The sequence below is a fragment of the Takifugu flavidus genome, chromosome 1 (assembly GCF_003711565.1).
Source record: "Takifugu flavidus isolate HTHZ2018 chromosome 1, ASM371156v2, whole genome shotgun sequence".
NCBI lineage: Eukaryota > Metazoa > Chordata > Actinopteri > Tetraodontiformes > Tetraodontidae > Takifugu > Takifugu flavidus.
The window spans coordinates 28,238,938-28,257,531 of record NC_079520.1 but is presented as its reverse complement, the minus strand read 5'-3'; the positions used below and the strand labels follow the sequence as shown (position 1 = coordinate 28,257,531).

The window sequence follows — 18,594 nt, the reverse complement described above, 5'->3', positions numbered from 1 at the left end:
TGACGCAACTTAACGGGAGGAACTTAACGGGACAGACGGGATGAGATGAAGGAGACCCAAGCGCCGCGTGCACGAGGAGACGCGGCTCGTGCTGCTGATGAGCGGCATCATGACGCCAACGTGGTGACGAGAGAGGACCCTCGGAGACCGGAACACATCTGTTTAGCATCTGCCAACACGTTGTACACACACACACACACACACACACACACACCACACACACACACACACACACACACACACACACACACGCACACACACCTACCCACGGTGTGTATCCTGTCCGGTCACATGCGCACCCCCCTCCAGCCTTCGCTCCCTGTGCCGGAGCCCGACGCAGATCCCTCCGCTGCAGGTTCGTCACTGACCCCGGGTGCCGCCGCCGCCGCCGCCGCCGCCGGTCCTGTCGCGTGTCCTAGCGCGTGATTTAACCGGGGAGAGGGCGAACCGTGGGCGCATCATCCAGCGCTGCGGTCGCGGCACGCCGCTCTCGCGATACCGTGGCACGGTCCAGCCGCTCGGAGCGTCTGGAGTGACGTACCGCTGTCGGTTCCGACGGGTTCTGCTCAGCTCGATGGCGCCGCCCTGCGACAGGACCTGCACAGGGCGCCAACGGCCGATGACGTCATCCGAAGCGCAATTTGGGTTCTCAATGGTGGATTATTGATAAAAGAGTAGCGAAATCTAGTTTCAGAATCTGATTGTTGTTGTTTAGTGGTGTTATTGAGGACTAAAACGAGTCTTTCGTTGGGTTTAATGTGGCGCGAAGATTGTTGGAAAGGTCCAGAGACGATAGGAATGAGCTCCTTTTTCTATTTGATGTTACTGGACTCGATGAGAAGCAGACAGCTGTTCTGTAAAGGGAACTTTTATTCAATAAATACATTGTTTTAAGAGTGCAGAGTGCTTGGCTAAATCTATTCACACAGGTCTCACAGCAGCATCCAAAGTTAGAATAAGACTTCATCAGTTTTCTGGAAGAAAAAGCAATAAAAGGACTCAGGAGATCAGGGCGTGCGCGGGCAGGCACAAGGCAGTTTCAACATTTGTGGTGTGCATTTTATTTCCATCTCTGAAAGACGTTACACACACGTCCACAGTGGTTGTGACTGTGGCGTTCGCACACGCGTGCACGCGCGCGCACACGCGTGCACACGCGCGCATGCGTTCACAGGTCGTCCGTCTCGCCGTCGAAGGGGATGTTGTCCAGGTCCATGTGGAGGTGCGAGTTGTCCTCGCCGCACACCCAGCCGATGGGCGTGCGGTTGAAGGAGGGGCGCGAGCGCACGTCCGCCTGCAGGCCGGGCAGCAGCTCCGCCTCCTCTGGGCCGGCGTTGACCTCTGGGATCTCAAAGGTCAGAAGCTTGGAGGCTTTGTCGTAGCCGCCGAAGGGCAGTGCCGTCCTGGAGGGGGCGAGAGGAGCAACGTGGGACTAAAGTCAGGAGAGTCATCATCCCGACAGTTCTGCCTCCACAGCGATCCGTCCCCACCGTGTCACACGCGAGGGGCTTATTTAAAGTAACTGGTTGCCATGGTTACCGCAGCCACTCTCCTTATTAGAGCGGCGCAGGTACTGTATCAGATGTGGAGGTGAACGGCAGCGCGTGGTCTCCTCAGAACGTCTCTAAATGTCATTAATGACGTCTGAATGCTGCTAAAGCCCAGACATGAGCAGCTGGTGCTGCCGATCAATCATCAACCAATGATCAATCATCAACCAACGCAGGCTGATGATTGATCGTGACCTCCTGACAAGCTTCTAGCAGCCTGTTGTTGGGATCTGAGCTACATCTGCAGGTGCTCGTCTCCTACCTGTTAAAGCTTTTGTACAGGGGCATTTCTGGGTGGATCTGGATGGGGCCCGGCATGCTGGACTTCATGGTGGCTACTAGGTCTTCATCGCCCTTCATGGCCCGTTCCCACGGCGATACATAGGTGCGTATATACTCCTCTCTCCTCTTCTTCTTCTCCACCTCCTCGTCTGCTTTCTTTTCTACCACTGAGGGCAGCAAAGAAGATGGAAGGTGGGAGAGATTAAAGGTCAGGCCTGGAAATGATAAATTCTCGGTTAATTCTGAAAAGAAAAGACAAAAACCTTCTTCCTTTGGGACCTCGGGCTTGGGAGGGATAGGCGGAGGTGCCACCAGCAGGTTCTGGAGGTTCTGCTAGAGGACAAAATGGGAAGCTACAACCTGATCGGGAATGAAAGGCAAAGCAGATGTTTCTCTGACTGCAGATGCTCCTACGTTGTTCTCATTGGTCACGATGAACTTCTCGACTCTCTGCTGCCTCATCTTGAACATCTTGGAGCCTTTGTTATTGAGCAGCGAGAGCTCCTCCAGCATCACGTCCTTGGGCGTCTTGATCTTGGTGCCCAGGTCAAGTTCAGAGGCTTCAGGGTCTGACTCGTCATCTGGCAGGACAATGAGCAGAGAGCAATGAAGAAGAGCCGCTTCTTACGTCCCAAGTCAATGTTTCATTACTTCCGTGACTTCAGGTTAATGGACTTTCTGAGAGATTTCTGCAGCTTCTATGTGAAGGCTGGAGAACACGAGTCCTCCTCCACCATCCTCAAGATGGTGGAGGAGGACTCGTGTTCCACCCAATAAACACTTATCCTGCCACATTATTTCACACGAGATGGCTCTCATGTTTCCTAATGACCCTCTAAAACAGATTCAAACTCTCCTAAAAGTCAGAACCCGATCCAGCTGACATATTAACCTCTGTGTTAAATGTTCTGATCCATGTTTGAAATGCCTGAAGGTGCCTGGATGCAGGTGAGATCTGTGGGAGTTAAGAGGCAGGAGCAGCAGGAACCCCTCCTGCCCCGGTTCCTGCTGCTCCTGGTGGAGGGGAATCCTCAGAACCTCCCTCACCGGGCTGCCCTCATCTACTTTAGTCATAAAACACTTGACTCATCCACCACAAACACTCACATCACTCAACCACGCGCACACACACACACACACACACACACACACACACACACACACACACACACACGCACATTCATAAAGTAGACAGCACTGCAGTGCTGCAGAAGGCTGTTAGCAACATCTCATAAATCAGACTGTGTGTGTGTGTGTGTGTGTGTGTGTGTGTGTGTGTGTGTGTGTGTGTGTGTGTGTGTGAGGGAGAGAGAGAGCGGTGGGCAGCGATGGGTTATTGATCAGACTTGATTCAGAAGCATGTGAAACTGGAGCTGGATGCTGACTGGGACATTATTGGATGGACGCGTTGGCAGGACAGACGCATGGACATGGACATAAAGGAGGGACGGAGCCATGAAGGGCTTTAACTGGGGGAAAATAAGGGATCATCGGGATTAGCTGGAAGCTAAACACAAAGGGGTGGGTAGACCCAGATGTGGCTGCAGCTGTGAGAGAGGAAGGAGCAGCAGCGTGAATGAGAGACCACATCAGCAGATTAGTGGAGGGTGCTCATAGAGGGTGGGATTACGCAACAAGGGGAGGACAGGGGTGAAGGTCACAGGGAGCTGGTGCACATCCTCCTGGCCTAGGGTCAGGGTCAGGGTTGGTGCTAGGGTTGTGCTAGGGTTGGTGCTAGGGTTAGGGTAGGGTTGGTGCTAGGTTAGGGTTAGGGTTGGTGGTGCTAGGGTTAGGTTGGTGCTAGGGTTAGGGTTAGGGTTGGTGCTAGGGTTAGGGTGGTGCTAGGGTTGGGGTTAGGGTTGGTGCTAGGGTTGGTGCTAGGGTAGGGTTGGTGCTAGGGTTAGGGTTAGGGTTGGTGCTAGGGTAGGGTTAGGGTTGGTGCTAGGGTTAGGGTTAGGGTGGTGCTAGGGTAGGGTTAGGGTTAGGGTTGGTGCTAGGGTTAGGGTTAGGGTTGGTGCTAGGGTTAGGGTTAGGGTTGGTGCTAGGGTCAGGGTTAGGGTTGGTGCTAGGGTTGGTGCTAGGGTTAGGGTTGGTGCTAGGGTTAGGGTTAGGGTTGGTGCTAGGGTCAGGGTTAGGGTTGGTGCTAGGGTTAGGGTTAGGGTTGGTGCTAGGGTCAGGGTTAGGGTTGGTGCTAGGGTTAGGGTTAGGGTTGGTGGTGCTAGGGTTGGTGCTAGGGTTAGGGTTAGGGTTGGTGCTAGGGTCAGGGTTAGGGTTGGTGCTAGGGTAGGGTTGGTGCTAGGGTTAGGGTTGGGGTTGGTGCTAGGGTTAGGGTTAGGGTTGGTGCTAGGGTCAGGGTTAGGGTTGGTGCTAGGGTTAGGGTTAGGGTTGGTGCTAGGGTCAGGGTTAGGGTTGGTGCTAGGGTTAGGGTTAGGGTTGGTGCTAGGGTTAGGGTTAGGGTTGTGCTAGGGTCAGGGTTAGGGTTGGTGCTAGGGTTGGTGCTAGGGTTAGGGTTGGTGCTAGGGTTAGGGATGGTGCTAGGGTTAGGGTTGGTGCTAGGGTTAGGGTTAGGGTTGGTGCTAGGGTTGGTGCTAGGGTTGGTGCTAGGGTTAGGGTTGGTGCTAGGGTTAGGGTTAGGGTTGGTGCTAGGGTTAGGGTTAGGGTTGGTGCTAGGGTTGGTGCTAGGGTTGGTGCTAGGGTTAGGGTTGGTGCTAGGGTTAGGGTTAGGGTTGGTGCTAGGGTTGGGGTTAGGGTTGGTGCTAGGGTTAGGGTTAGGGTTGGTGCTAGGGTTAGGGTTAGGGTTGGTGCTAGGGTTAGGGTTGGTGCTAGGGTTGGTGCTAGGGTTGGTGCTAGGGTTAGGGTTGGTGCTAGGGTTGGTGCTAGGGTTAGGGTTGGTGCTCGGGTTGGTGCTAAGGTTAGGGTTGGTGCTAGGGTTAGGGTTAGGGTTAGGGTTGGTGCTAGGGTTAGGGTTGGTTTGGGTGCTAGGGTTAGGGTATAGGTTGGTGCTAGGGTTAGGGTTAGGGTTAGGGTTGGTGCTAGGGTTAGGGTTGGTGCTAGGGTTAGGGTTGATGGTTAGGGTCAGGGTTAGGATTGGTGCTAGGGTTAGGGTTGGTGCTAGGGTTAGGGTTGTTCTTGGGTTAGGGTTGGTGCTAGGGTTAGGGTTGGTTCTAGGGTTAGGGTTGGTGCTAGGGTTAGGGTTAGGTTGGTGCTAGGGTTAGGGTTAGGGTTGGTGCTAGGGTTAGGGTTGGTGCTAGGGTTGGTGTGGTGCTAGGGTTAGGGTTAGGGTTGGTTCTAGGGTTGGTGCTAGGGTGGTGCTAGGGTTAGGGTGGTGCTAGGGTTGGTGCTAGGGTTAGGGTTAGGTTGGTTCTAGGGTTGGTGCGGGTTGGTGCTAGGGTTAGTGCTAGGGTTGGTGCTAGGGTTGGTGCTAGGGTTAGGGTTGGTGCTAGGGTTGGTGCTAGTGTTAGGGTTGGTTCTAGGGTTGGTGCTAGGGTTGGTGCTAGGGTTAGTGCTAGGGTTGGTGCTAGGGTTGGTGCTAGGGTTAGGGTTGGGTTGGTTCTAGGGTTAGGGTTGGTGCTAGGGTTAGGGTTAGGGTTGGTTCTAGGGTTGGTGTGTAGGGTTGGTCTAGGGTTAGAGTTGTGCTATGTTAGGGTTGGTGCTAGTGTAGGGTTGTGCTAGGGTTAGGGTTGGTGCTAGTGTTAGGGTGGTGCTAGGGTTAGGGTTGGTGCTAGGGTTGGTGCTAGGGTTGGTACTAGGGTTGGTGCTAGGGTTGGTGCTAGGGTTGGTGCTAGGGTTGGTACTAGGGTTGGTGTTAGGGTTGGTGCTACGGTTAGGGTTGGTGCTAGTGTTAGGGTTGGTGCTACGGTTAGGGTTGGTGCTAGGGTTGGTGCTAGGGTTGGTGCTAGTGTTAGGGTTGGTGCTAGGGTTAGGGTTGGTGCTAGGGTTAGGGTTGGTGGTTAGGGTTAGGGTTAGGGTTAGGGTTGGTTCTAGGGTTAGGGTTGGTGCTAGTGTTAGGGCTGGTGGTTAGGGTTAGGGTTGATGGTTAGGGTCAGGGTTAGGGTTGGTGCTAGGGTTGGTGAGGGTTGGTGCTAGTGTTAGGGCTGGTGGTTAGGGTAGGGTTGGGGTTAGGGTTAGGGTTAGGGTTAGGGTTGGTTCTAGGGTTAGGGTTGGTGCTAGTGTTAGGCTGGTGGTTGGGTAGGGTTGATATGTTAGGGTCAGGGTTGGTGGTTAGGGTCTGGGTTAGGGTTGGTGCTAGTGTTAGGGTTTCAGGGTTGGTAGTTAAGTTTCTATGATGCTTAGAAAAACAAAGTGCTGCATTGTTACGGCATTATTAGGAATTTTAAAACATCTTTTAAAAATCTCTCCTGAGTTTTTGCACCAGTGATGAAGTGAATCATTTTATTCTTTGTTCCAGTTGTTTCTCACTCGAGATTTCAAAGAAATGTGGAGCCTCGTGTTTTACCTAATGGTGACCGATGTGTGTGTGTGTGTGTGTGTTGTGTGTGTGGTGTTGTGTGTGTGTGTGTGTGTGTGTGTGCGTGTGTGCATGCAACTGAGCTGCATAATGAGATCACATGGGGGACACAGATAGGATGTAAATACGTAATTAGATACTTTCTGACATGATTTGCATGTTCTCACCGTTCTGGGAGACTTTGGACAAGTCGGTGATGATCTTGTTGGCCTTCCTCTTGTTGGAAGGGGCAGAACTGGCGAACGGCATCACTAGAAGATGCAACAAAGTATCATTAAGCTGAGACGGAGGGTGAATGTTTGGAGCAACATCAGAAAATAAGCTTCTTTGATGGTCTCCATGTGTTGTTCTTTGATGGTCTCCATGTGTTGTTCTTTGATGGTCTCCATGTGTTGTTCTTTGATGGTCTCCATGTGTTGTTCTTTGATGGTCTCCATGTGTTGTTCTTTGATGGTCTCCATGTGTTGTTCTTTGATGGTCTCCATGTGTTGTTCTTTGATGGTTTGCAGCTGTCAGCAGGTTGGAGCTGTCAGGTCATCTGAGGTGGTGCTGCGCTGGTTCGGGTTGGACTGCAGAGGATATCGGATGGACGAGTCTTTGCTTCCAACAGTCACGTCAGCCATCTTGTTTTGTGCTATTTAAAGAGCTAAAGAGTAAACCTCAACATGATTTCCTGACCAAACATTGATTTTCCTGATCGACAGCAGAACCTCTTTGTTTACGGCCCATGGCTCCGCCCACATTTATGCGTTTGTGATGAAGTTGCACATCTTCTGCGGGTCCCCTAATTCAGCTTCACACACTTCAAAGATGGCGTCCAGCCCAGAGGAGCCTTGGGGACACTCCTGTCTCCTGTGACTACCCACTCAGATGGGTGTTGCCGTCTGGGTGAAAGCAATTAAGACCGACTGGAGGTGAGTCCCAGGAGAAGAGCAAAGGCTGGAGGGCCCCCCCGGAGGGACGGAGATAATGTAATTGCTCTTCTTCCCCTGTAATTGAAGCTCATTTCCGAGCCTGTGTGAGCTATATTTGTGAACACATGTTCAGCGCTGAGGGGAGGAAGGCTTCCTCCAGGACAGGAGGCGCCACAGACAGCCCACACGACGCTCACGCTGGTGCCTTCATCAGCGGTCCAGGGACGTGCAGGTCAGGACAATAAGTGGAGCTTACGCTTGATTTGTGCTCGCCGGCGTTGAGAATGCAAGATGGAGGTGCTGAGAAGTGCAGAGCAGGGTCCTGTTACCTCCTCCCTGAGTAAACAGTCACTTCTGTCCCCATGACCAGCCGGTTTTAGCTCCAGATAAATCTTGAGGAGACAGCTGGGGAGGAAGGGCCCCAGTAAGCACATTCCTAAATGTGCTCATACATCCATACCCACGGACTAAAAACTCCCCGCAGACAGCCACATTCCTCACCGCCACGCCGGTGCAAGCCCAGCACAACCCCAGCCGGCTCCTGGGAACCTCCCTTTATTCCAATCAGCTGTATGATTTATTAGCAACACAAAAAAACATGAACTTATGGAACAGAATGACAGAGTTTGCTCTCACTGCCAGCAAAAGGAGGAAGGAGCCGCGTCCCCGTCTGGACACCGAGTCTCATTCTTACAGAACTTTCTGTGGCAACTTTTCTTTTGACCCTCCAGCATCTTACCTCAGACTCAGGTATCCACACAGATCCAAGGGGTCCTAGAAAGGGCAGAAGGTCCCAGAAAGGGTGGGTGGGAGGAAGAGGAATAAAGATTCCCAGTTGGATTTGTGTCCCAAAGCTTGTATTGTAGCACCTGCCCTCCTCTTCGTCCCAGAGAGAGTGAAACCCTATAGGCCGGGCTTCTCCGGTGTTATGGACCTGGCCCCAGAGGGTTGGGGTGAATCGAGTAGATGGGTAAAGAGGGAGGTGGGTGTGGTGTGTCTGAGTTGGGAAGCTGGAAGGATGAATAATCTGATCAGATAATCCAATCTAACACACGTGGTGGTCTCGGAGCTTCACCCTGGTGCAGAACTGGAACCTTCTGTCCTCGTTTGTCTCCACCTGATTAGAGTTTGCTTTATTAATACCTGCAGTTACAACTGTCTCCTCGTGTCCAACATCATTCCTGCTCTCTACTGGGCTTCTCACGTTACAGCAGAACCAGGTTCCAGAGCTTCGGGTTTCATCGAGTTGTGCTTCTCCATCTCCACTGCTGAGGGGGACCTCATCATCATCACATCATCATCATCATCGGTTGGATAATACACGTATACATGAAACAAGTAGAGGAGCAGATGATCCTTCAGCAGGATCAATAGCTACTGAAGAGCCCAAGATGACTGAGAGTGAAGTGTGTGTTCGGAGAGTCACAGCAATCTTGGAAGGACTTTAATCAGCTGGTCGAGTCCGTTGATCTGAGCTCTACGGCCATTATCACGTTAATATTGAGCCCAAACATCACCTCTGCTTTCACTGACCTTCGAGTTGACCGTGCGTGCATTGATTAACCGCTGACCTTTGACCCTAAACATTGTTTTAGCTGAATAGCAACAAAGCGTGAGGGCAGAGCAGCATGAAGAGCCGGGATGTGCGGAGCAGCTCGTGCCCGTCGCTCTCAACTCAGCATGGAAAAAAACTGGAATTAAGAGTTTACCACCGGGGCCAGAGTCAGATTAACGAGTCGTCTCTGGAGGTCCTGGAACTGTGTGTGTGTGTGTGTGTGTGTGTGTGTGTGTGTGTGTGTGTGTGTGTGTGTGTGTTGTGTGTGTGTGTGTGTGTGTGTGTGTGTGTGTGTCTGGCAGCAGCAGCACAGCCTGAACAGGTCCTAAAGTTAGCCGCTAAAGTTAGCCCAATCTGTCACCCGACCCCTACTGCGGGTCATAGGTTCGATCCCCTTCTGTGTGTTGGGTTTCACAGCTTCAGCTTCTTAAATGTGGGCTCACGGTCCGACATTGATCGGAGAGTGAATAGTGAAATTCAGACAACTTTATTTAAAATAGAATTGAGTCTTTCTTTGATCTCTTCCCAGTTATCACACAAACAGGTGGGAGGACCGTGAACAGGTGACTGGAAGTGACGCCAACAGCGCCCCCGCGTGGGTAGATTTAATAAAACACTGCGTGTAACGAACGTTAAGCGTCAGTTTCATTTAAAACCTACGTAAAGGAAGAGGGTAAAGCATGAAGATGAGATGTTGAAATGTTTAAAGCACTAATGAAGCCGTCGTGACGGTGGTGTGAGTGACTGGGAGGCAGGAAGAAACAGGCGGACAGCTGATGTGAGTCGGCTTTATTTTTATTCAGACTTTTAAAGAAAACAGGTGATAAACAGGCAGCTAAACCTCCCCTGTTTCCCTTCAGCATCACAAAGGTGCTGTAAATAACCTATATTGTCCACGTGCACCCCCAAAAACACTCAGATTTATCAAACTCAGTGGCTGATATTTGGACTTTAAACACTTGTTGAGAAGCTTTTTTAATTCCATTTTACAACTTTTCCAAAATGTTGCCTCCTGTTCTTTCTTATTGGACTTTCCTCTCTGACAACGCCTCTCTCTCAGTTCTTCACGTGCTCTCTTTCATTCATTCGCTCTAATATTTACAGAACTTCATCTTCCGTCCTCAGTCTGCCGTTACCACCCTTACGCCCGTACCCGAGGGACACATTCCTGACCAAACCAACGAGTAAATCCCAATAAAAGTGTGCTGAATGTGCTGGTGATTAAAGAAGAGGAAAGAAAGAAAACATCTAGTGACAAAAAGAAAAGAACACTATTTGCTACATGGAAGAACAATCAAATGTAACCTTGACAGTCTGCTTCTGTCCACAACCTCTTCAGTTCAGCGTGGAACCGGGACGCCACACGGACGGCTGCAGGCCCAGGTTGGACGTGCTGAACCGGGGCCGCGGAACGTGGATGTTTAGGGTGCTGCTGGGTCTCTGGGGACTCAGATCTGGGGCGCTCATGAAGGGCTTGTTGCCCTGCACGCTGCAGGAGCCCTGGAGGTGGGAGAAGGTGGGAGGCTGGACTGGAGCTGGAGCAGGGGAGGTGAAGCTGGGCAGCTGAGGAAGTGGAGCGGTGGGGGCAGGTGGAGGTGGGAGGTGGAGGAGACAGAGGGGAGGTGGCCCAGTGGGGTTGGGAGGTGGCGAAAGCTGAGGGTGGTGGAGATGTGAACGTCCGAGCGACGCAGCTGCTCCCCCAGTGACGTAGCGGAGCGGGGCACAATCACCTTGAGGGCTGGACCTGTGGAGGAGGGTGGAGGTGTGGAGAAACGCTTGATCTCACATACTCGTGCTGTCTTCTGAGGACCACCCGCCGCCCCCCACTGAGGCTGGTGAGGCGGCGGGTGTGGTGGCGCTCCACTGGTGTAGCTGAACAGAGAGGAGTTGAGTTGGTAGGGCTGGTGGCTCATGACATCCACGGGCTTGGTCGCTTTCTGCCCCTTTGACCCCGCTAACTTTTGGACCTGCGGCTTCTTCTGGGCCTGTGGAGGACAGGATGGAGAGAGCAGGGGGTTGTAGCTGATGGGAGGGGGCGCACGGATGTTGGATGAATACTTCCAGGCGGCGGGTAGAGAAGGAGTGGGTGAGGGCTCCCTCGTCTGGGCAGCTGAGTAAGGTGCAGCTGCGACTGAGGGCGCCCGCTCCACGACGTAGCGGTCCATTCTGTTCTGTCTCCGGGCAAATAGTTGCCCTCCTTTCCCTGCCAGCTGGGGCACCTGAGGGCTCTGTGGTTTGGGAGCAACAGGAGGCGGCCTTGGGCCTCTCTGAGCCTGCATGAAGTTACAAGCCTCGGCCCCCAACCTCAGCCAGTCCTCCTCAGGCCCTGACTCGTGCCCAGCCTCCCCACTGGGGGCCTCCCCACTGGGGGCCACCCCACTGGGGGGCACCCCAGGTTCAGCCGCCGTGGTCCTCCCACAATGACCATCCATGTTGTGGACCATGGACATCAGGTCTGGGTTGGGAGACACATCCTGCACCTGCACAGCGGCGAACATCGGCTTCTTGTTGCTACGGCGTCGGGCCTCGGTGAGGATGCCGGTGCGAGCGGCAGGTACGGCGATGCGCTGCTCTCACGGCCACCACGGGATCACCTGCAGCCGGCCGGACAGGTGGCGCTGTTGCCACGGCAGCATGGAGGCTGGGGGGTACTGCACCTGTCGTGGGGAGGTAGGGGTGGGCAGGTGGAGTGGCTGGAGGGGGAGCGGGATAAGGCTTCATGTGTAAGGCCACATCAGAGGCAGGAGGTGGGGAGAGAGGGGAGGCCTGGGGGGGGGCAGGTGGAGCAGGACGTGCAGACGGGGGACAAAACGGTTGTGGAGGTGATGGGAAAACACAAGGAAAGAAGGTGGAGGGAGAAGCTGCCGGCTGGGGGAGCGGTGCGAATGGCAAAGCTGAGGGGGGGGAGGCCACAGGGGGGGGGCGTTGCTGCTGTTGTTCCTTGAAGGGATGTAAAGAGAGGTGCTAGACACTGCTCTCTTTGGCTCTGGCGCATGGGGAGTGGGCTGGATGGTCACCATGGAAACCGCCACTGCGGGTTTTGGTTGGGGGGGGCGGAACATGACGGAGGTTACTGTTGGACGAGAGGGAGTGGTTCCTGGGGTGAAAGGTCGCGCGGTCCGGTTCAGGACGCTCTGATTGGGGCTGACGTTGGCGGTCATGTGATCAGGGTCTGTGGCTGCGGTCAGACCGAGGCTCCGGCTGGGATCGGGGCTCCCGCGGTGCCCGTTCTGACTGGAAAGGGGCATCCGAGAGGGAGCGCTCAGAACAACGCTGGCCCGACTGACAGCTACTGACCCCCCATTGGTGAGAGCCACCGCCGGGGGAGACATGTTGTCGATTGGCTGCTTTGTGACGCGGTTCTCCAGGCCGGAGCCCTGACTGGCTGACCTCTCCAGTGCTGAGGCCTCTAATCCTGGACTTGGATCAACCAGGGCAGGGCCAGATGGTTGATGGGCTGGGGGGTCAAGCTTTAAGCTGCGATTGGCTGTTGGTGTGGTTGGAGTGGTGGGCGTGGTCGATGGGCAGGCGGAGCTTCTCCGGTCCAGGAGGTCTAGATAACCGGCGTCCCACGTGGGGTCGAACGATGCCGAAAACCCTGCTTCATCCACTTCTGAGCCGCTCTGGATGGAGCTCCCTCCCTCTTCCTCCGTCTCGCCTTCGGTATCGCCGCCTCTGTCTCCTTCCGCTTTGCCAAAGCAGGTGAGCGTGAACTTCTTGGCCCTCTGTCGGCGCTTCTTGAACATCAGCACCCCTTTAGAGTTGGGGTTGGGGGCGTCGGTTAGCAGCGAGGCGATGGAGCGGCATTTGGTGCGAGCTTCCTTCACCTGTTTCTCCACCTGACTCTCCCCTCGCTGCAGCTCTGCAAACGCCAAAGAAAAAAGGCTTTCAACAATCGACGTGCTTAAAAAGGAGATAAACCAGCTCGTTCGTCAGGCTGAGCCTAACGAACGGCCCCATGAGACGACCTTAACAAGCACTGATTAAAGTACAGACTGAAAACACCAGGTTTACACAGCAGCCAAACACACCAAAGTTGAAAAAGATAACCAGGTAAAAAAGGTTGGTTTAGCGGAGCCTCCTCCGACTGCAGAGCTCTGAACACACCTCAGCTCAGCTCGTCCCAGATTTAATCAGCACTAATTAGCAGAAAACTGCTGAAAGCCAAACCACACAAACGCCGGTTGGATGTGTCTTACCTGCGTACACGAGGTTTGGAACTATCTTTCCACCCTGAGCCGATTGGGAACATTTGAGGTCCCTCATCTCACTGGTCTGTGCACCCTCCCACACACACACACTCACACACACACCTGCTGTGTCCGGCTCCGCTCTAAGTAGGGGAAGCGTCTATTCTCTGACGTCCAGCTCAGCTCTGGGCACGGCCCCCCTGAAGACCTTTGTCCAGCAACCCAAACCCACACATGATGTCAACCCACTATTCCTGTCCATCTGACAGGCATCAAACACCTGTGCTGTATCTGTCACTCACACACACACACACACACCACACACGCGAGCGAGGGGAAGAACCCCTCAGCAGAAGACATTTAAACAGCATCATCGAGTGTGTGGATGACTTCATGATGCTGATTATAGCTTCCAGAGGATTGGGGGTGGCTCTCTGCTAATGCTCTGTTCTCTTCAGCAGCACAGCTCCAAACACCTTAAGCCCAGTACAATGTGTGTGTTTGTAACGTGAGAAAGGGCAGGCCCCCAAACACCAAGGCCACCATTGTCGAGCTAAAGCCTCCATCCTCCTCATACACCAGTGGACAGATCCCTCGTCAATGCAACACGGTCTTATTTGAGAGCGGAGTCAGTGCGTAATTATTCAGCCAGACGACCTCTGATCATTGTTTCCTCGCAGACACCACAAGTCTGACAAGTTTGCATAAACTTGAGCAGCCACGGCAACTGTTGGGGTTCTATTCTTCATGCTTGGCTGCAGGCAAATTCCCAAAACAGCAAGAAAATATTCGATTTTGGAACTCTGTTCATTCAATATTCAACCACATCCACCACAAATGTAGTCAGCCAAGCATTTCTGCCCCAGACCCCTAAAAGCGTGTATGATTTGGATCCACCTAGTGGCGAGAATGCACATTGCACAGCTTGTACAGGTGCCCGCAATTACCCCCCCTTAGTGAGAAAAGCATTCAGGGAAATATTTCCTGTCCTGACTCACGTTGCGGAAACATTTAGAAACATGAATAAAGGTCAGTTTGTGTTAAACCTGCTTCCACGTGACTATAAATCCTGCAGAGCTTGTTAACGCTGGTTAACGCTCTGGCAAAAAAGGAAAAAATCAAAGACACCGTTGACAATTTGTGCAACACACACACACACACACACACACACACACACACACACACACACACACACACACACACACACACACACACACACTCAGTGTAGCCTCTCAGCCAGAGTTCATCCCATCTGTCAGCCTGATGCTTTAATACCTATAAATAAACGAAGTGAGGCAAATGCTCAGAATACCGACAGGCTTCAGGGAAGAGGGGGGGGGCTGGCGGCATCTCTGGGTCTGTTAAATCTCACCCAGTCACCACCAGCCCATAATAATGGACGATGCGCCGGCTATACAATCAGCCACTAGAGGGCGACAAACCCGCGCAGCTCATGCAGGTTTGAAGGTTCCTCGGACGCTGCTGCATTTTTATTGTTAGCTCGGGTTCCTTCCCAAAAAGGTGACGCTTTTTGTTTGTATCATTAAATATAGTAACTTGCTCTGATTAAATGACGGTCATGGATTCATGTCCACATACCGAGCATCTGCCTGTACTCACTGGCTTGCCGCGCTTTGTCCATGTAGGATGTTGAGAGTTCGTGGTTCACTGGGCTCTGCTGTGGTCCCACCATGGGAACCAGCTGGTGACCCAGCATCAGAGCCTCCTTCGCCCGTTCTGGAGACACCAGCGGTGGGCAGGGGAGCCCAGAGCACACCCCCACCTCCTGGAAGCCACTGTCCCCTTCTCCCTCGGCCTCTGCCTGATCTGCAGGTGCTGCTGTGAGTGTGTGAGGGTTCGGGGTGTGTTCTGGACCGGTCCAGTTGGAGTGAAGGGGCTCTCTGTGGGGGGACACGTCCCACTGACCCTGCAGGGACAGACCTGCGTCTGTCGCACTCTCGTACCTGTAAACAAACAAAACGGCGCCCTGTGCTTGGTTTTGGGTCATTCCAGTGACGGCAGAGCGGATTATGAAGCGCTGGGACCGACCCGCTCATCTCGGAGGTCTCCTCTTCGTCCTGGTTGTCGTAGCGTGCAGGAGAGCGCGCGTGAGGCGGCGTGCGGCGCTGCCGACGGTGCGTGAGTGCCTGCGTGTCTGCGTCACTGTCCGTCTCCCCGTCGTACGCCTCGCTGTCTGGAGGAGAGGTGACGCCCGAGGGCGTCCCGGCGGGGGGGAGCGAGGCAGCACGGGGGGAGGGTGACGGCGCCGCACAGGGAGACAGGCGAGGTGCACAGCGACCGTTAGGGGAGAGGAACCCTGGAGGAGCCCTGCAGACAAACAGCTGGGGTGAGAAGGTGAAAGCACACGCGCGCTGCTGTGAGTCCGGCCTTCTCTGACCTTTTGACCTTGAGGCTCAGGGTGGGGCTCTGAGTGTCGATGAGGCTCATGGCGTCTGCGTGGCTGAGGCCTGCGCAGGGACGCTGGCCGATGGCGACCAGCTCGTCGTTCTCCCTCAGGCCGCCCCGACACGCTTTGCTGCGCCTGCGTACCTGCAGAGAAGAACCGTGACTCCCAAAACAGTGGCGAGGCGCGACGGGACCTTCAGGTGGGTTCTCCTCCGCCCCACGACGACCCGCTTTCTGAGCATTTTCCTGTGATTTGGGCTCTTCGGCGCTTCAGCTGCCTCTACCTGTCCGAGGTCGCCTGTTCCAGGTCGCCTGTTCCAGGTCCACCTGTTCCAGGTCGCCTGTCCCAGGTCCACCTGTTCCAGGTCCACCTGTTCCAGGTCGCCTGTTCCAGGTCGCCTGTTCCAGGTCCACCTGTTCCAGGTCCACCTGTTCCAGGTCACCTGTCCCAGGTCACCTGTCCCAGGTCACCTGTTCCAGGTGAGGGCAGCTGAAGCACCAAAGTTCCCTCAGCTGTCTGTAGACCCCCAAACATTGTTTCAGAAAAACCGCAGCAGCTTCTGGGAACAGACAAAATGTCTCCAGGAAGCCTCAGAGGTCCAGTTGGCTTCAAGCTGAAGAGTTCTAGGACCTGGTTAGCATAACTCTGGAGGGGCAGAGGGGCGAGATGAGGACCTGTGGACCGCTGGTGTCTCCAGAACCAGGTCTGATTTACAGGTCTGACATGGGATTCTTGGGTCTACAGGATCACAGAACCTCCCTTAAAGTCAGATTCTTGAGCTCACGGGTCAGTACTTGTCCTGCCATCCTTGGTCCAACACTTAAATAACTGGTGAAGTCATGCCTGGAGATGATGTCACGGTACGTTTCAGGGCGTACGGCTGTGGGACGGCGGGGAGGCCGGGCGGTCCGGTTCCAGGACCAGTTGTCTGTCTCGCACACACACACGCAGCACAAGTGTGCGTCAGGAGAGAGGGGGTGTGGACAGCTGGGTGCTGGGACCGGCAGGACGCCGTCTCCATGTGTTCCGCACAAACCCAAAATAAAACCTCTCAGGAGAAGCGTCCACATTCCTGGACGGACTCAAACACGGCTGGAAAACGCATAAATGGCGCTGCTGAGTCGCGAGAGCGCGGCAACATTTTTCCATCCCTGCGTCCAGCAGCTATTCTGATCCAGGCTATTCCCAACCGGGCTTATCTCAGATATGCACACACACACACACACACACACGGGTCATACTGCTATTAATGGTGAACATCTTGCCACGGTTTCTTCTGAACAGTGAGGTGACCTTCCAAACGCCATGGTGACCGAGTCCCCGACCCACCTCTCTGGAAAGGGTCAACGGGTCAGGAACAAAGAGCTTCTGAAGGAGACCAAACCCGACAGCTCTCGGATGTTCCTCGATGTTCCTCAGGAGTTAAAACCTACCTGCACCCCAGAAGGAGCCCGAGGAAGCGATCGCGGTGGTTGAGCGCGACGGTAAAATGAAGCTGCGAATGAAGCATGTCGGAACCGTCGAAACCCAAAACAACGACGCGTTCCCCATCCAGCCAGAGCGTGTGCATCAAAGCATCAAAGCTCCGACCCTGCATGAGGCGTGCTCCACTGTACCTTGGCCACCTGCAGAGGTGTTTGCTGCTCTGCTCCTCCCTGTAGTCTGAAGCCCCACGGGGCCCCTCCTGAGAGGGTGACCATGATCTCCTCCGCTACCATCCCTGCTCACAGCCCGCTGTGTTGTGTGTGTGGAGCCGCTCAGGTGCCTTCATCACTCAGAGGCTCCTCCCCAAGACCCTGCCTCCCCTCCAAGACCCCGCCTCCTCCCCAAGACTCCGCCTTCCAGGATACAAGGGGTGGCTGGCTTTCCTGATTACACTGGAATGCTGTGTCTGCGGGGTCAAACGGCTGTGGCCCCGCCACACACACACACTGCTACGTGTGTGTGTGTGTGTGTGTGTGTGTGTGTGTGTGTGTGTGTGTGTGTGTGTGCTGTCAACACTTGCCATGCCACTCTTGAGCACTCTGTAGAGGAGGGGAAGCTGGCTGATACCCTCCAGAAATAACCAGCGAGACAGCCCCCCCTGACCCCCACACAGACGGCTGGCCAGCAGCCACAGGTGAGTCTTTAATGTCCGGGGGGAAGCAGGAATGTTCTGGGAATTTCCCAGTTCAACTGCTTCCCAGTGGTCTTGAATGTTCATTAAAGTTTAAAGTTGATCATTTGTGCCATCAAAAGGTGCATTTCCCAGCACACTGTGACACACCTGCGCAGCAGCAGATACAGAGGTGAAGCTGCTTCATGGCTAAAGCCTCTTGATTAAACAGCATCACCCAAACTGAGCCAGCTACACATGACCTTGTTTATGGGGGGGGGACCACAGCCTCATACTGGTTATTGTTATTATTGTTGTTGTTATTATATTGTTGTTATTATTATTGTTGTTGTTAATATTGTTGTTATTATTATTGTTGTTATTAATATTGGTGTTATTAGTAGCAGTATCAGCAGTAGTAGTAGCAGCAGCAGCTACAGTAGCAGCAGTAGTAGCAGCAGCAGCTAGCAGTAGTAGTAGGAATAGCAGCTACAGTAGCAGTAGTAGCAGCAGCTACAGTAGCAGTAGTAGTAGCAATAGCAGCTAGCAGCAGCTACAGTAGTAGCAGCAGTAGTAGTAGCAGTAGCAATAGCAGCAGTAGTAGTAGCAATAGCAGCAGCAGCTACAGTAGTAGCAGCAGCAGTAGCAGTAGCAATAGCAGCAGTAGTAGTAGCAATAGCAGCAGCAGCTACAGTAGTAGCAGCAGCAGCTAGCAGTAGTAGTAGCAATAGCAGCAGCAGCTAGCAGCTAAGCTCCTGGGTCACTCGATGTTTTGACTCCACTCTTTCAGTGAATCTCTCTGGGGAACAACAGGTGACACCGGAACAGGTGGAGCTGCGCTAACAACGTAGAATTCGGACACTTTGCGCAGCAGCAGCCCGGAAGGTGATTAAATGTATTAGAGACTCACACGCTCACTTCTGAGCTCGCGCTCTGGGGGCGGGGACTGCGCCGGAAGTGGCTCCGCGCTGTCCGGATGTGGACGTGGCACAGCGCTGCAGCAGTTCCGCTGAATGTCCGCTTCTGATACCGAGAAGGGATTAGTGAGACACCCCGGGACGACATCGACTTTACTCTTCGGTCACGGGTTTCACCGTCTACCCAGAATAAGGGCTTTTCTTGACATCTACAAC

At 53.8% G+C, this 18,594-nt stretch overlaps 3 protein-coding genes across 4 annotated transcripts in view; all 3 read right to left on the bottom strand.

Moving 5' to 3' along the window:
- Positions 1–562, bottom strand: part of LOC130536548 (inactive ubiquitin carboxyl-terminal hydrolase 54-like) — a 39,199-nt gene extending 38,637 nt beyond the window's left edge. Inside the window, 1 exon segment of the mRNA XM_057052588.1 lies at positions 266–562. The gene's annotated coding sequence lies outside the window, so the exon portion shown is untranslated.
- Positions 563–852: 290 nt separating this feature from the next.
- Positions 853–8,430, bottom strand: myoz1b (myozenin 1b). Of its 2 annotated transcripts, none has more exons than XM_057046288.1 (6): positions 7,954–8,430; positions 6,468–6,551; positions 2,247–2,413; positions 2,096–2,162; positions 1,813–1,999; positions 853–1,403 (listed from the first exon to the last, which is right to left on the bottom strand). In XM_057046288.1, the coding sequence occupies exons 2-6, from the start codon at positions 6,547–6,549 to the stop codon at positions 1,169–1,171; spliced, it is 738 nt and encodes a 245-aa protein (XP_056902268.1). In that variant the 5' UTR covers positions 6,550–6,551; positions 7,954–8,430; the 3' UTR covers positions 853–1,168. The 2 variants fall into 2 exon arrangements, with proteins under 2 accessions (XP_056902268.1, XP_056902257.1); XM_057046277.1 differs by having other exon boundaries at positions 2,096–2,165; positions 7,954–8,425.
- A 1,113-nt stretch (positions 8,431–9,543) lies between these two features.
- LOC130532812 (synaptopodin 2-like protein) lies at positions 9,544–17,139 on the bottom strand. Its single transcript, XM_057045685.1, is given in 9 exon segments — positions 9,544–10,374; positions 10,376–10,441; positions 10,443–11,342; positions 11,344–11,687; positions 11,690–12,631; positions 14,580–14,923; positions 15,009–15,287; positions 15,358–15,509; positions 16,983–17,139. Coding segments are annotated over 9 exon segments (3,399 nt in total). The 5' UTR covers positions 17,085–17,139; the 3' UTR covers positions 9,544–10,104.
- Between the last annotated feature and the right edge of the window lie 1,455 nt (positions 17,140–18,594).

Bases quoted from the DNA above. Each gene is read 5' to 3' on its own strand.
- myoz1b (XM_057046277.1), bottom strand. From the start codon at position 6,549: ATGCCGTTCGCCAGTTCTGCCCCTTCCAACAAGAGGAAGGCCAACAAG. The intron at 2,166-2,246 runs GTAGGAGCATCT...TTTGTCCTCTAG, and splicing joins TCGTGACCAATGAGAACAAC to CAGAACCTCCAGAACCTGCT. The intron at 2,000-2,095 runs GTTTTTGTCTTT...TGCTGCCCTCAG, and splicing joins CGAGGTCCCAAAGGAAGAAG to TGGTAGAAAAGAAAGCAGAC.